The 17,776-nt window shown below is 37.4% G+C and overlaps 1 protein-coding gene across 6 annotated transcripts in view; it reads left to right on the top strand.

The window, feature by feature from the left end:
• The window catches only part of CSNK1A1 (casein kinase 1 alpha 1), a 45,765-nt gene that overhangs the window by 16,122 nt on the left and 11,867 nt on the right, over positions 1 to 17,776 (top strand). For 2 of the 6 annotated variants that reach the window (XM_063120581.1, XM_063120580.1), the window contains exons 3-10: positions 624 to 750; positions 2,080 to 2,178; positions 4,386 to 4,469; positions 8,121 to 8,260; positions 9,220 to 9,298; positions 10,246 to 10,320; positions 10,640 to 10,746; positions 11,963 to 12,111. In XM_063120581.1, coding sequence (XP_062976651.1) covers positions 624 to 750; positions 2,080 to 2,178; positions 4,386 to 4,469; positions 8,121 to 8,260; positions 9,220 to 9,298; positions 10,246 to 10,320; positions 10,640 to 10,746; positions 11,963 to 12,111 — 860 coding nt within the window. Of the gene's footprint in view, positions 1 to 623; positions 751 to 2,079; positions 2,179 to 4,385; positions 4,470 to 8,120; positions 8,261 to 9,219; positions 9,299 to 10,245; positions 10,321 to 10,639; positions 10,747 to 11,962; positions 12,117 to 17,776 lie in introns of those variants that run through there. The other 4 variants (XM_063120584.1, XM_063120583.1, XM_063120582.1 and 1 more) reach the window with 3 other exon arrangements.

A 17,776-nucleotide genomic window follows, 5' to 3' on the forward strand; every position in this document is an offset into this window, starting at 1 on the left:
TGCCATAAATTTTGGTATACTTATCTACCTTCTCTTTGCTCTTCTCACATTTTGCTTGCTCAGAGTGAGCAAGTGAACTGGCAGCACCAAAAAGGAGGCGGAAAGGGGCCATGAAGCTCCGGGGACTTTCAGTGGACCTTGGCAGGTTCCTGATGATGCAACACTTGACACTGGATGTAATATATTTTAAGTCATTGTGTCACTGGGTTAAATTTAACATTGTGTAAGCAGAATTCTGCTAGTGTAACAGGATTTTCTCTCTCCGTCCTCCCCTCCACAGCCCTCCACACCATGTAAAAATCTACACTGGAGGGTTTCCCAACTCTCCAGAGCAGATTCTGAGAGCGCATGGAAGCTGCAAGGAGGGGGATCTCCTCACTCCCAGTACTGTTGATGGAACTGCTTCTGTCAGCAGAATGACACTTTGGATATGTTTCTTAAACCTTGACCAATTATCAGGTTTTAAAACTTGTATCAAAAATAAAACTGTAAAAGTGTGATTCATCAAATTATTTAGAAAATTGCCTCTACCAAATAATTTTTATTTATTCAAATTAACTTTTAACAAATTAGGAATTACTTTCAGATGTACTTAAATTGAATCAATTTCTGCTTCTTTGCAGGTGGTATGGTCAAGAGAAAGATTATAATGTTCTAGTCATGGATCTTCTTGGACCCAGCCTTGAAGATCTCTTCAACTTCTGTTCGCGCAGGTTCACAATGAAAACAGTACTTATGTTAGCAGACCAGGTATGTAAATGTGCAAATGTTACACTAGGGAATATTATAGTGCCTTAAACTGCTGTTTGCTTCTTTCTTCCAAGTAGGTCAGATTGTACAACTTGGTATTACATGTACTCTGGTGAATATTTGACCCAGATAGAAATAAAACAGTGATAATGGCAGCTTTTTTGTGTATAGTGCAAGACTAGCAATATAGAAAATGATTGATAAGAGCCATGCAAGCAACTGCATTACATGTTTTTGTCTTCTACTTAACCTTATTTGAAACCTTAATCCTAAATATTAGTGGGAGAAGAAGAAAGATGTGCATGCATCTTTGGCTAGGAAGGGCAACCATAACAGTAGGGTGCTTTTGTAGCCATATTTCCAAAATAACAGGTGGTAAACTGAAGCCAACTGAAATTAAGAATACTAAAGGCAACATGCACAAAATCTTTCAGTAGCGCCCCATTTGCAAAAAGATTCAAATGCCCAGTATGGGCATATAATGTAGAGAATTGCAAAGGCATAGGTTCTTGTCCTTAGACTAGAATTGCTATGGATAAAGATTTATTTCTGGAATAGTTTGCATTGTATAATCTTGAGTGCCAGTTGACACTTACTGTGAGAACTTCCACTGGAAACAACTGCTCCAGATTTGGCTTTCTAGCAGTGATATTTGCTCTTAAGTATCTGTTTGGAAGAGCAGTAGCGGTTCCAAGCAAGTTGTGGGAAATTACCTTAAAGAGACAATATTGATGGACTTCAGATTATCTGCTAAACAGTTGATTTAGGTGCTTTGATCGCTGACATGGTGGCACAGTAATTAGGAATAATAGTTTAATTCCTGATTAAGTAGCAATGTGAACAGAAGTGAAGTACTCCCACTCAAGTCAGTCTAGGTATGGATTGCTATTTGAAAAAGGTAAGTCTGACTATATTGGGTTTAGTATGCAGATGTTCAGTTGTGTCGAGAATTGTAGCAAAAGTACCAACTCCTTGATTATGTCAAAATTTCCCTTGTTTTTCTATCAAATCGATAATATGAGTGGCATTCGTACATAATGAAGCCTTCTAAGTATTTACAGCCTTTATGGAGAAACTCAATACTATTGATCTCTGGAAAGTAGGTTGGACAGCCTTTTTTTTTTTTTAACACTGGCTAATATTCAAAAGTAGACTAACCATTAGTAGTCTTGTTGAATGGCTTGGGTTACATGTAAACAATTAATTGCAGTAGCAACTGTTAGTACCTGTATTATATTGTAGGGTTTTGCTAAAACACGTTGCTAAAATGTATGCCTAAAATATTATTTAAATACTTTTAAGTCTTGACTATTTTTCTTCTGTTTACAGATGATCAGTAGAATTGAATATGTGCATACAAAGAATTTTATACACAGAGACATTAAACCAGATAACTTCCTAATGGGTATCGGGCGTCACTGTAATAAGGTTAGTCTAATACTTTTTTTGCATGAAAGAACAAAAGATAATGCTTCTGAAAATAGCAGTTCATGGAAATGCTGTGCAGTTTCAGTTAATTGCTTGGCATTGCTAAACATGTCAATTATTTGGCAAGAGTTGGGAATTGCAGTCTTACTGCTACATGAAGAAATCAGCTGTGGCCCCAACCTTTGGCTAGATCTTAATTGTACAAATCAATATGTTGTATAACTGACTCCTAATTGAGTACCCAAGTCTGTTCAATGATATCATTGACTATTCAGGATCAATGAATTGCAGTCGCACCACTTACCATAAACTGCGATTTACTATTATCCACTGAATTTATGCCAGCATGGTGGAGCCTCAACTACCAGCTATCCAGGTCGTAAAATTGGCTGTAACCAATCTGTACAGAACCATTGGCTTCTAATAACAAGCCTGTTGACTTAACTTCTTCCTGTGCTTTCACAAGCCTGTGGAAGCTCAGAGTGCAGTTAATGGTAGATGTAGATTAACAGTTAAAGACTTTAACTACTGTTAACATTTTTTCTGGATTTTAAGTGTGGGCAGAAGGGGCTGATGCATTAATTTAGCTGGAGATGCATGTTTCCTTTTGAAACTTTTTTTGTTGAAAAGTATTTCTCTTCACTAGCTTGTGGGAGTCAAATTTACTTTACCTTACACTGAGCTCGGGCAGACAGGCAGCATTGGCAATGCATTAAGCATGTTGTTAAATAGAAATTCTTAAGAGCAGGACAAATGTATGTGATTGCTTTTTTTCTTATTGGGAGCAAGATTCCCATGGGTTCTTCCTAGGCCATCAATGTTTTAAGATACAACTAGGTATAAAATGTTACCTTTGTTTGCCTGTATGAATGCCAACTTGGGGCCATTACTTTAGAACAAAAACCAGCCAACCAACAAGCAACTGTTGAATTCTGTTTTAAAGGAGTTCAGTGCACCAGTTTAAAAAGCAACTTTTGGGGAGGTAGGGTGGGAAGAAATTGCCACAATTAAATTTAATAGGTAAAATATTTCCTGTAATACTATTTCTATTAAACATTGTATATCTCTATATTTCATACTCTAGCATTCTGTTTCCTTAATATAATCCAATTCTTTAACTTTCTGGCAAGAACTGGAACTAGAAAAAAATAGACCAGTTTTATTCTGGATTTTCTTCTCTTTTGGGCCCTTTCTCCACTGTTTTGATAGTCATAGTGGGCTGGCATTGCAGCACCTTGTTTTTCTTTGAAGTAGAAATATGGCCTGGAAAATGCTATTGTGCTTTATTAGGTGACCTTGTTAGGATCACACTAGAAGATATAAATTGCAGACCACATTTATAATTCCCAGAGAACCATTTAGGTTCAGTGCCATATACTTAAATAGTGGGCATCTGCTTTCAGTTTAATATTTCAAATAATGCTGGACATAGGAGTGTAAATCCCTTGGTTTAATCTAAGCAGAATTTAAATCAAATTTTGCTTCAGGCCTGTTTAAACAGCAACTCCTTTTAAGGAAAATTTGCTTTTTGATACCCTATGCAGTTTTCTTCCTGTAGCAAAAATTCAGGTAAATTTTGTGTCTTCAGTGTAATGTTTTAAGACATAAGCAGTCACTCTAGGTTAGGGTGTTAACGGTAATCTTGTTCCAGAAACCTTTTTATTATAAACTAACTTATAACGTAGTGATTCAAATTGGATTGCTGAATTTCTCAAATTTGTTGTTAATTTCATGTTTAGGAGTGATTTCACTCCTAGCATAAGATTTTCTTTCATCTCTGCTAGAATAAGCCCTGCATGCTTATGAAAGTGAACTTAAGGTGACTAAATGCCTTCTACCTCTTCCTTACTGAAGATTTACTTCCTACATGTCATTTGGGGGAAGGGCAGTTTGTGGAGCCAAAGGATACTTTTATACATAAAATCCAAATTTTCTTTTTATTAAAGCCAAATGTTGTCATTGCTATCCCTATTCAAGGCAGTGTCATTTTGAAGTGGCTCACGCTCAAAATCTATCTTGCCACATCTTCTAAATTTTTTCCTTATAATGTTACTTCCTCTGGAAAACTGTAGTGCTTGGTGGAAGAAGGATGGCATTTGGCTACCCTATTCTTTCTCTAACGCCTCGGTGTTGCCTGTCTGCGCCAGCCATTGTTGCAATGTAAGCAATACTGTTTGATGCACTGCCACCCTCTATTGTTTGTTCAGTGTTTAGAATCTCCAGTGGGGAAGAGGAAAAGAAGCATGACTGTTAGTACTTCTCAGGACCCATCTTTCTCAGGATTAAACCAGGTCTGAAACTGTCTCCTATTCCAACCTCAATCCCAGACTCATATGCTTTTTTGTTTTGTTTCGGAAAACATGTAGACTTGCAAAAAGCACCTTATGTTGGCATTATTCAGACATACTTGGCAAACATGTAACATTACTAAGACGTTTTCCTTGCGGCGCTTGTTTAAACTATAAGTTTCTTTTTCTGTCAGTTTAAATGTGAACAATGTTGGGTATGATTTAACTGCCCAAATGTTTTGTGTTAATACTTGAGGAATGCCCCTGTGTTCTAAAATGCAGTAACAAGGAGGATGCAGGGTATGCTGGGACGGATCACATATGCAGGCTAAGTGTGCATGGTCTGTATCTGGATGTAGGAGGTCTTGGTGAGATTTGCCACCCTGTTCATTGACAGTATGGTGTTTATTTGGAAAAATGCATTTCAGGTGGGGACACTCGAGACCTATTATACCACGTCCTTGTGTATTAATAGCTTTAATGCTTTATCCAAATGTATAGTAAGAGACAAGGATCACCTTTTGTTTCCAGCGGTGCATTTAAACAAACTATTGAGTACAGATCAAGAAACTAAGCAATTCAAGGTAGTTTTGTATTCTTGAAGCTTTACTATATCCCTGTTAATGGACACAAGATGTCTTAGGCAGTTTTTTCATTTGTTTAAGCTGAATTTTATTCTGCTTCTCTAGAGACTCTCAGCTTTAGAAATGCAGTAAGCGAAATCGCCAGTATTTCGTAGAATCAGAATAGTAGAGGTGGAAGGGTCCAATAAGGACATTGATTCCACCCCACCCCGCTCAATGCAGGAATCCACCTTAAAGCATACCTGACAGATGGCTGTCCAGCTGCCTCTTGAATGCCTCTAGGGTGGGAGAGCCCATGACCTCCCTAGGTAATTGGTTCCATTGTCATACTGCTCTAACAGTCAGGAAATTTTTCCTGATGTCCAGCCAGAATTTGGCTTCCTGTAACTTGAGCCCATTATTCTGTGACCTGCACTCTGGGATGATTGAGAAGAGATTTAATTATGTAAAGCCTTTTCTTGGGCTAGCATTAGCATCTGGTTCAAATGGTGCTATGTATCGAGTTTGTGAAGCTAATCTAAGCCGCTTAGCACATAATGTTAAACCAGGGTTTATCATGATGCGTGCATGAACTGAAATGAGTCCAAGTCAAGTCTTGGGCTTGCATGCTTCCCCCTTTCTGCACCGGTTATTTAGCTGGCTTGTTTAACTAGAGTTCGTCTTAAACCACAATCTCTGGTTTGTACAAATAGCAAGCTAGCTTTCATGGGAAATGAAACTAAACTCTAATGAAGTTCTCCTTCTGGCAGGGTGCAGCGAGGAGGAAGGATTGCACAAGCCCAATAATTTGCTCAGTTTCAGTGCTAAATCATGACTTAGCATTATGTGTGAATTGGCTCATTGTGAAGACTGGATGCTGTTCCATTTAAAAAGAAGTTATAACTTAACTTGTTCTAAAATTAGGATAGCTGTTAAAAATGGAAGGGGGAGAGTTGGACCTCAAAAGTACTCTTTTTTTGCCATAAGTTCTAGTGCTGGAGAGAGGACTGTTTAGTGCTAATAGCAGCTTTTCTCCCACTGCAAATAACAGGTGTAGGGGTGTGGTGCTGAACTGTATTGGTATTGTAGCAAGAGGCAAAGAGTTAAAGACCCTTGTACTCGCTGTTAAGGTCCAGATTCTTATTTGAACCCTGCAACTGCTATTTAAAACAAAACCCCTCACCATTCATGCAGTTGCTTATTGTATGAATAGTGCTCCATCTAGTTTGGCTTATCGTTATTGTGTTCACCTTGCAGCTGAAGCAATTTGACTAAGAGGGAGCCTTATTCTTAGGCCTGGTAACTTCCTTTCCCAACAACCTCAGCAAAGCAGCATACATTACAAGGTGGAGATTGGGGAGATGTATTACCATGGAAGAGAGTATGTGGTGAAGCCCCTCTTCTTGTATTCACCTCCCCCACCTCCATTGGATCATTCACTTTCACAGTTATTTGGGAGTGGATATTTTCATCACCAGAACTTGATGACACACAACAACCAAATGTTTTACTTTATGTTGCTTTAAAATATTCTATTTGTGAAAATTACCTTAGGTGACAGTGTTTCTGTGTATTGCAGATGTTGAAAAATGCAGTATCTAATACTTCAGTCTACCAGATATTACTGCACTAGTCACATTAAGGAATAAGGTTTACATGGGAGGAAACAGATTGTCTCCCCTACCAAACCATGAAGAAACAGAGCATTTCTATTTTGTGTGTAGAAGGGATTTTATAGAAGGAGTTATGTTGAAACATCGCATAACTGCCTCTCCGAAATAGCATCTTGATTCAGATCAAGAGCACTTAAATGTAATAGCAAGTATCAGTAATACAGTAGTCCAGTAGAAGTTATTGTAATAGACTTTTAACTTTAGAAATTATAGATGCATCTCTGAAGATTTTATTTTTACTATCTTCATAGCAACATTTGAACAAGTTTTAATGATCAATTGGTTGTGTCACATTTAAATTTTATGCTAGTTGGAAGATAAAACATTCAAAGATTATTTGAGGTTTAAACATTTTCTCATTTGGATCAGCTATTCTGTGCTTTTGTAGCTGTTTCCAGTCCATTTATGATGGATGATAAGGTATTTTCCACCTGCGTACACCTTTAACATAAACATGTTTATTTTAGTTAGCTTTAAATGCTTCCCTTCTTATTCTCGGTTCCATATTACTCACCTTCGCTGTGGTAACTGTGAGCCCAGCAAACTTAATAAAAGTATCCAGTGCTCCACTTAGAGTAGACCCATTGAAATTAATGGGAATTAAGTTAAACTAACATTGGATACAACCCAAAGGGTATGCTTAAAGTCATCAGTAATCTTCCTTGAATCTGTTAAAAATATATTGTGTACTAGAACTTAGCTACATATCAGGTGTTCTCTTAGTTTTTAGGAGACATATTTTTCCTTTGTTCTATGACATAATTGCTGCTATTTAGTTTAGAAATCAGTCATATGAATGTGTACTTAAGATACTTGGGCACATTTCCCAAGTTAGGCATGGCTAAAACTTTTTAAAAAGCTAATTTAACTGTGTATGTCTGTTCTAACTTGTTTTCAATATAACAAAGAACTTTGCTAGGTATTAGATTTTGGATGGATTGAATTGAATGTAAGAAATTTTGTAGATGCTCTTCAATAACAAAGAATTACTAATGCAGCATATTGAAAAAGATGAAAAGATGGAATTGCTGCTAGCTAATAAGTAAATGACAGAAAAGCAAAATTGCTTTGAGAAACTAAAGCCAAAGTACACTTGCATGAAATTTGCCTTTTTCTTGGTACATTGTATAATAGGAAGCTGTTAATTTTACGTTGGCATAATACCTAGATTTTAGACTAAATCTCACTCCGAATAGCCTTACATAAGTCTTTCTTAATCAAATAGAAAAGATTTAGAAATATTTGAATATTCTCTGTTTGAACTGGTTAATAAGAGTTATGACAGTGCTTCCCTTGGATTTAATTATAGTCAGATTTAATTTGGAAAGCTCTGAAGTCTCTAATGAATGTGTATTTCAAAGACATGGATGTAGTTTCCAAACTGCTCGGAAACATTAATCTATTTACTTTTTTTAAAGTTATTCCTTATTGACTTTGGTTTGGCCAAAAAGTACCGGGACAACAGGACAAGGCAACATATACCATATAGAGAAGACAAAAATCTCACTGGTACAGCCAGATATGCCAGCATTAATGCACATCTTGGCATTGAACAGAGGTAAGTGTCAAAGCAGTTTTGGTAATGATACAAGATGTTGTAAATATTTGAGATCTTACTTTAACGAACTCTTCCCTAATGTTAATTTCTGTAATTATGAAAGTAGATTAAATGTTTCCAACAAAAGTACCTTTTGATGAAAACATTTTTTTCTGTAATAATTTTGATGAACTGGGGTTGTCAAAGCATGTCGTACAAATAAAATAATGCATTTCCTATCATAATCACAAACCCCCTAAACCCAGATTCTATTCAGTCATGGTAGTGTAGTATTGAGCTGCTGGTAATTGGGGGTTTGTATGTGTGTTATTTTACTAAACGTGTGTCAAAAAATGTTTTGATGGGGAGAGCTTGCTCTTATTTTTGGTTCAAATACTTCGCTTTTTAAGCCCCATAGTTAGTGGCAGCATTCTCGTTTCTGGAAAGTTGGTTGAGTAATGCACTCTAAGGCTAAACAGATACCATCAAAAATGCTGACCCCCCTGCTTATAGCACAACTTTTCCTTGTGTTGCTATGCTGCTGATTCTAGAATGGAGGGAAGTTGGTCATTGCTGGAATCAGATGAAAAGTAAAAGAGCTTAAAAAGCTAAGTTTGTATCCGAGATGCTTTCATTTAAATACTGTAGACATTGAGGATCAGAATAGATTGTCATGCTATTGCTACTTCATTGTGCTCACCAATATACATAACAGTAAACCCTGAACACTAAAATTCTAGGTCTATGGATGCATCTCTGGCCTGAAAAACTTAACTTAGAAATGGTAGTGGCAGCATAATTTCTGAATTATTCTGCAAAAAAATTGTCAAACTTAATTTTTCATTCTTGCTTTCTGTGCATTTATGTTTTTAGAAGTTTTACTGACAGTTTCTGACTTCAAACTTTGTTGAGACATCAAACTGTAAATGCTGCTATGCATTTTAACCATAAACTCATAAAACTGCCTTTTCCCCCTGCAGTCGTCGTGATGATATGGAATCACTAGGATATGTATTGATGTACTTTAACAGAACCAGTCTGCCATGGCAAGGACTAAAGGTATGGCATGAAATCTTACTGGAGGTTCCTTACCATTTTCAAGAGTTGTAGAGGACCTTACTTAAACAGTAGGCCAACCACAATACTGTGTACCTGTCATTCCAGTTTTGTTAACTTATTAAAAGTCCCAAAAGCTGCATAGTGTGAAAAGCTCATGGAAAAATATGCAATCTATCATTTTTGTGGGTTTTAGAACAAAATTGTAGGTGCATAAAACACTGATTATTTTTTTATTTACACAAAAGGATTTTTAAAAATTTAAATAGGATTTTATTTTATTACAGTAAAAATAGTTGCAATTAAAATTAATCACAATCATGCTAAACCTACATTAATCATCTTAAAATGAATTAACCCACACCATCTCCAGATAGGAAAGCCACTGTTGGTCAGAGCCAAAATGCATAGTACTTTAAAGACGAAGGTAGCAGCTACATCTTTTGTGTTTTCATTTTCAGTCCTCTAGCATGAGGGTAGGGTGGGGTTACCCCCCCCCCCATGAGCCTTATCGGGATTAGGGTCCCTATACTTGCAATTTCTATTGCAAAATAGTGGTCCATAAAGCAAGTGGAATTCAGATAATATAGGTACAGTTATCTGAGGCTGTGCAATAGCAGTTTGTGTTGAAAACATTAGGATATCAGATACAAATACAATCTAATATAGTCTTTAGGAAGGGGGTATTAAAGGCCTACTATATTAGCTATCTGGCTTAATGGGCAAAAGTAACAAATACAGCCACCTAAGATAACCATGTCATGACACCTTAAGCTGCAGTAAAATGCATTCAGCGGTATTCAAAACTTAATACCAGATTGACCTTCATTCCCTTTGAAATGGATTGTTGAACATGAAGATTTCATATAAAGCCTTTTGTCTTCAGGGTTCTGTCCATCTGATATTGCAACTATCCTTGTGTCATTTACATTGATCCACATGTTCCACAGGCTGCAACAAAGAAGCAGAAGTATGAAAAGATTAGTGAAAAGAAGATGTCTACTCCTGTTGAAGTTTTGTGTAAGGTAAGCAGATAAAACTGTTTTTAGAAACATATCCTGTTGTGACAAAAACCAGTCTTTTCTTTAATAAAGCAGACAATATCTCCTAGGTACTATGTAGATTTTATCAGTAATAATGAATATATTATCCAATCCCAGGTGTTGGATTCCATGTATTAATGGAGTTGTTTTGCTAGTGGTGGTGTTACGCAGACAAGTTAATTTTCCTTGTGCTCCTCTCCTTAAAAAAAAAGTATTGTAGTACCATAGAACTGACTTCCTGAATTTAAGACCTACAAGGGACTCTTCCTGTAGATCATAGTCTGATTACATCTGTTTACAGGGATTTCCTGCAGAATTTGCAATGTATCTGAACTACTGCCGTGGCCTGCGCTTTGAAGAGGCTCCTGATTATATGTATCTGAGGCAGTTATTCCGTATCCTTTTCAGGTCAGTTTTCGCGGGAAATTTTGCCAAAAATAATAATTAACAATTGGTCAGGTTTTAATAACCAGTAAACTTTTAAAACTGAAAAAAATGGTCAGAAAAGGTGTTTTTTGTTTTGTTTTGTGCATAAGTAGAATCCTTGGTATCATGCCAACAGTTTTGTGAGTTCCCTCAATAGCCTTAACAAGTAGCGTTTTAATCTCTTCATCTGGCTGAGGGTATTCTTTGCACTATCTAGAAGTAATGCTGAAGCAAATATTTTATAAATCATGATTTCCAAACAGGAACACAGTTCAATTTTTTAAAAAATGGATACTTAACACACATGACTCTAAGAAAAGAACAAATCTACTATTTGAGCAAATAGGAAAATACCCTTATTTCAGGGACCATTACATTAGCTTGATTTCCTGGAGAAACAAGCCAATTTACATTTGGCAAGAAAATCACAATGTCATGCCAAACTTTGTGATCATTTTGGGTGCATAAAGAACATTTGCCCCAATTTGAGAAAAGGCTGGATAGAGTAGGACTGGTTATAGGAATTAAGTATGGACATAAGGAGTGATCCTTACCAGGGTAGGAGTTGAATGGTCTGCCTTGATAGAACACTAAAATGATTTTCAATCTGAAACTTTTTATTATTAAATAAGGTTCAACCTAGTTTGTATTTGTAAGTTGTGCATTAACGTATTGTAATGCACAATTGGCTGTTGATCAACCTTAGTTATTGTAGGTATTAAATTGCCCCCAAAATGATCACAGCGTCAGTGCAAACTAATGTAATAGAAATGATCAGGATCCCAAGGGCTACACACAGTGGCATGCACACTCACAAGAGCTTTTCTAGCAACCCCAAAAGCTGCCTTTGATTGCCTTAGTGCATGGGGATGCAACCAGCTAAAGATGGGGGAATGGTGTGTGATGGAAGATGGTCTCTTCCCTCACCCCACCCCACCCCAGCAACCAAGTAGCAGTGCTTTTCACCATGTATGGAGCTCTCTAGATTCTGGCCAATGTTTCCGCAATGGTAAATAACTGCCAAGTGGCTTTTAAGCTAGCGCCAAGCAGATTTTAATTATTAATCCACAACACCACTCAGTCTTCAAAGTGTTTTACAAAACATCATTAAATTTTAGTTTCAGTAAAACTTGCTTGGTATACAACAGCAACATTGTGTGGCAGTGAATATTTTGCTCTTTCCTTTCACCCTCCCCAGGACCCTGAATCACCAATATGACTACACGTTTGACTGGACAATGTTAAAGCAGAAAGCAGCACAGCAGGCAGCCTCTTCCAGTGGGCAGGGGCAGCAAGCCCAAACCCCCACAGGCAAGCAAACTGACAAATCCAAGAGTAACATGAAAGGTTAGTAGCCAAGAACCAAGTGACGTTACAGTCCAAAATTAATAAACACTAATTTGGATAATGTCAGTGAAGTTAAGTGTTAGATCAAGGAGGTCATTAAAAATATACATTTGGCTATTTAGTATTAAAGAAAACGGACGTCCTTGGAGAATTTGACTACTAACTTTAAACCAAGTGTCCTTGTTTTTCATATCATTTCTTGGGGATGTTGGGTCATTTTAACCACTGCATCTTCTCCCGCATTAACCCCTCTTCAAAATAAACTGGCTTGGTGTTGGGAACTTGATAAATACTACGATTCAGAATCCTGGACCTAACACTTTAAGGGGAAAGTCTTCTGTTGACTTGATAGTGGGTCAGTCTATAGATGCTTTGGTATGGGTATCTTTGCTCTTACTATCCAAAATGAAGATGGAAAACTAGGTATGACCTTGTTTGAAGTTCTGCCTAAAGCACTTGTGTGATGGATTTTTATTCCTTGGCATAGACAGTGTCAATTTTCCATCTTCAATTACGAATCCAGGGATGAATGTTCCTGTAGGGTGACTAAATATTGGGATTTTAAAATGTAAAATGTGCCTTTAATTTTGGTTATAGTAAGCTTTTTTAAAAAAAAAACGGTTTCAAATGAAATCTGTATTTAACAGACATGTAAGGCTTAAACCTGAACCCATGACTAAGTTCTTAATTAAGGCTATTTTTGTGTGTGAAGAGCAAGCCTTTTGACGTCAAGCTTTATAGATATAGCCCTGTTACAGGCTTTGTGTCTAGAGCTGGATTTTCCTCCATCTGCCTGGTTTGTTCACAAAGAGCCTACTATGCTCCTTCCCAGAACGGTGCTCCTAAGATCAGAAGCTTCCAGGGAAATGCACAGGCTGGGGAAGAGCTAAGTCAGCTTCAGGCAGTAAGAATAGCCTCTAGAAAATAATAAGGATGTGTCAGTTGGATGCCACATCTGTAGCGATTGGAGTTTAAATGGATCCTGTTCTACAACAAGGTGGGGGGAAGCAAATTGTGTTCATGCTGAGAAGGCTGCCAGTCTTCATTGGGTGTAGGATGAGTAGCACCTGTCCTAAAGAGCTGGCAGAGATGACTTGGAATGGAAGTTTGCAAAGCAATCCCTGAAAAGAGATTTCTGAGCCAAACACTTCTTCATTGGCTTGGGGACTAGGGAGAATGGGCTGGTGGAGGAAATGGGCTGTGTCTGTTCCAGACCCGAAGAAAAGAGGCAAACCTTACCAGATGCTGAAGGAAATAATATAAAAGCTCTTCAATTTTCTGTTATGTCTAATGCGTTTCAAGTATAACAACTTCATCAGAGGCACTACTTGTCACTACTTTTCTCCTGAATAAGCAGGGGCAGGTGAAGGTTTGTCCTTAACAAAAGCACTACGAGGGATAGGAACACAATAAGGGGCTTAGCTGGGAGCTAGTCTAGATTTTCTTCTTTTGCTTGAGAAGAGAAGCAGAGAAGGGAAAATACATGGAACATAAAGTGCCAAAATCTCTCTCTGTGTGTAGAGAAGATCAAGTGAAGTATTTAAGGGCAAAGCCCCTATGACTGCATCTATGTATACTTAACATCGTGGAATAAAAGTTAGCTTGCTGAAGTTGTGTTGTGTCCTGATGTCCAGAGGGACAAAGATGATCAAGTGGAGCAAGGTGGTTCTATCAGATTTATAGGCTTGTACTAGGGGCAAGGGAGTGGCAAGTTGGTATCCAGTTGTTGGTTTCAGGAGACAACACACTTGTTTACCAGGTTCATCCACTGAGAGTTTCCATATATTCCTACTTTATGCTATCTGGCCAGTTGGGCACTGCAGATTGTTTAATTTTCAAATTATAAATAATCATTACTCTTGTCAGCCAAACAACATAGATGATGGTATTCTTTATGAGATGATGAAGTAATCTACTCTGTAATAAGCCTTTGCTTCTGAAAACATCTGGGTGCTTAGTCTTCAAGTAGATAGATGGTCTTGGTCAGTGTCCTTGCATGAGTTCAGAGGGACGAACAGACACCACTATTTCTACAATTCCACGCGCACAAGCACATGTAGAATTCAGTAGTAACAGGGGCATGTGAGCTGCAGACGTACTTTAGATTATTGGCTACTTTGTTCTTCTGAGATGGGGCAGAGAAGTTAAGCATATAGAGCGCAACACAAAATAGAAACTCTGTGCAGACAGAGTTCACTGTCCAGCATCCATGGTTAGACACAATTGGGTATTGCAGAGAAGACCTGTTGTGGCTGCTGGTATGTAGAAGATTATTTGGAGAAGAAATTCCTTTGAGTTAAAAGAATCAGAGAGAAAAGGAAAGGAACATGTGTTAAATGGCAACAATGCAGCAAAAATGCAAGGCTTGGTTGTCAGAATGAGGCACTATGAAAGATACTCCTCAAAAGGAAATGACTTCAGATGATGTGGACCTGTTTGGACATTCTGGATCAACCGGTTAGTAAACTTTTTTGCACTATTCTTATTGATGCTGCATGAATATAAATTGTTATTATAGCATATTGGGGTGAGTTACTTTTGAATTGGAAAATGCAAATAACTACTGAATTTAAGGGAATATATTAATTACACTCCTACATCTGCCATTTTTAATCAGTATAATTGAGTAGCTTAGTAAATACAGATGTTCAAAAAGTAGATTTCTATTTGGCCATTGTAATTTGGATTATTTTTCCTGGTAAATTGCAAAAAATGAGTTTATAGTTAACTAAAGGATTGGGTTGGAACTGACATCTTAGCTCATGGAAGGTGCTTCCACCCAATTTTGGGGAGCTCCTTCCCCCACAGCCTACCCCATTCAACAGAATCTCCAGAGCCTCTCTATAGCAGTTCCACAGGAGTGGAGGGGCTACTGTGGGAGGAAGGGGTGGGCAAGTCTGATGTCAGCCTCATTAGCCCAATGTTTAGAAGTGACATCATTTACAGCAGACAGAACCACTGAATAAAAGTTAGGGATGTCAAGTATTCTTGCCCTAAGGGAGAGTCACATCTTTTATACCCAGTATCTTTTGTTTAGGAGAACAATGGCTCCATATATAGCAGTTATCCCATAAATCCAGTTACTACCTACTTTAGTATGTCCCAGCTTTCTCAACAGTCATCACTGTTTTATTTATTTTTAAATGAATGTGGCAAAAATTAAACAAATGCACTGAATAACACGGTGACTGACTTGTCATTGTTTTTGTTTCAGGGTCCATTTGAGGTATAAGGGACTATAACTATCCATTTGCAACACCTACATCCTCTGTTGGCACCACCAAAACCAGCAGTACTGCAATTTAAATGTGTATCAGACATTAAAACTACATGAATCAAACAAGACATCTTCATCTAGTGAAGCAATGAATGGTCTCATGGTTGTAATTGAGGAAAGAAAGGCCAATGAAACTGGCCCTTTTGTGACTAGAATTCAGCCTTTATTGGCACAGTTCAATCATCATGATAAGGCTTTACTCTACAAGGCAGAAGAGCCATTGTTGAAAAATTACTGGATACAGCATATATGAGAGAGTGTGAGTAGCATCTAAAATACCCATTGGTAAACGTGGCAAGTTTATCTTACTGGGTAGAGCAACATACACAGTGATATTGCACTATGTTCTTCACCTTAAAGCAGAAAATAGGATGCTTTCAGAATGTCCGATGATAGAAAGTAAGCAGAAGTAAGAGTAAAAGCTATGGAGTGTAATGATGTAGGCTGTGCTGCAAATGTAGCAAAACTGAGAAATCTGCATGACCAAAACCTAAATGGTTGCAGGTCTCATTTATTATATCTTTTAGGCTGCACCCTTACCTGTAAATAAATCCCACTGAATACAGTAGGACTCCTGAGTAAACATACATATGATCTGAGGATAAAGGAAACCATAGAAATGGTAAAATACTTCTACAACTATTTTGCTTCAACCGCATTGAAGAGAGGTGGATCTACATGAATTCTCCCCCAAGGTATGATGGAATTCAGTGGTTAACTCTACAGACCAGTTCAATGGTTTATTATGAACTGGCCTATTGCAGTGAACAATCAGAAGAAAACCATGCCCTCACTGAATGGACTATCAAATGTTAATCTTCAGCTGAAGAGAGAGGGATAGCCTTTACAATCTACAGGAAGATTGCTGCTGCTTTCAAAATTTGGAAAGAAGTTGTTGAAAGAAAAATGTGTCAAAAATTTGAATTTCAAGCCATTAATTAAGCACGAAGTTCACTTCATCTTCTTGCCAAGATTATCGCCGTATAGTACAAGTTAAGATTCCTTATGGACGAACCCAATATTGTGACATAAGCATTCATGGCTCAACCCAACCATAACTCTTAATGGCTAGCAGTTCGCTATTCAACATATACATGTCTGTTCCTTCCCTTTTAAAGAAGGCTACTTCATTGAATCAGAGAGAGTCCTCTGTTAGGCATTAGGAGTCACAGTTCTTTCAAGTCCTAAACCAGCTTTTCACAGCAAAGTTTCTTCAGTAGATAGAGGACTGTTGGCTTCATTTGAAATTGTACATTCAAAATTGAGAAATCAACTGGTTGATGAAAAAGTTGGAACCTTGCTTTATTCCAGTCGTTGAATGAGAGTTGTTAATTTTAAAAATGTGAAAGATACTTTAAATAAAAAAAATTATGTCCCAATTTAAGGCTTTTTTTGTTTTTGATTTTCTGTTGTGTATAAAGCTGCATCAAGATGGTAAATAATTCTTAGCAAAGAGTTATATGTTAAATAAACTATGCATCTTGGGCCACTTTTTAAAAAGTATAAAATGAAAAGTACGGTCCAAAAGATTGAATCAGTTTTACTGAATTAATCACAGCCATAGAAGTTAAGCTTGTGGCTCAGACTTTATAATCAGTTCTTTGATGATAGCAGAAATACAGTTGGAATGGCACCTTGATTTGGGAATGTGGAAAGGCATTGTCAAACATAGTTATATGCTTAAGCGTGAACTTTCCAGCTTGTGCATTGTGTGTGTTCAAGTCTAAAATTTATGTCCAACCCAGGCACTTCAGTGAACATGAAGAGTTAAGCACAATTTTTGTTTGACTTTATTGAACTAGTTTCAGCTGAGAAACTCATCTCTCTATAATAGCACAGGCTGAATCCACTTGATCTAACAAAATGTGTGTACCTTTGGAGGAGGATGTAGTTTTATTTTTCTAGTATTTAGTTTGGCTGAGTACACTAGCAGTCTGAAGATAGTTAGACAAGATGGTCATGGAAACATATGCATGCCTAGTTTTCCAAACACAAGCTCTTTTTGTCTACAGGGAGATCAGTATCCTAGATACAGGATCCTAGATACAGTGTTTGTGTTTAACACTTTTCAGGTCCTGTGTGATAACCAATCTGATCTGATTTGAAAGTGGCTAATTCATCTCTGAGAAGTGATGGGGTTTAATAAATAGTATATTGTATATTTGGAATATGTTTGCCTAGACCAGTCTAAACTTGGAAAGAGACTGTGTAATTGTGTTAACATGCAGCTTCCAGTATATCTGAGCAATCCTTACTGCTTAGTACAAAGACAATGCCTAAGGGTGCAGTCCTATATATGTTCAGACAGAACAAAGCCCTATAATCTCCAGCATGCCCCAGCTAGCCATGCTGTCTGGGGCATGCTGGGACTTGTAGGCCTTTGTTTTG

This window comes from Elgaria multicarinata, chromosome 3 (assembly GCF_023053635.1).
Source record: "Elgaria multicarinata webbii isolate HBS135686 ecotype San Diego chromosome 3, rElgMul1.1.pri, whole genome shotgun sequence".
NCBI classification, from domain to species: Eukaryota; Metazoa; Chordata; class Lepidosauria; order Squamata; family Anguidae; genus Elgaria; species Elgaria multicarinata.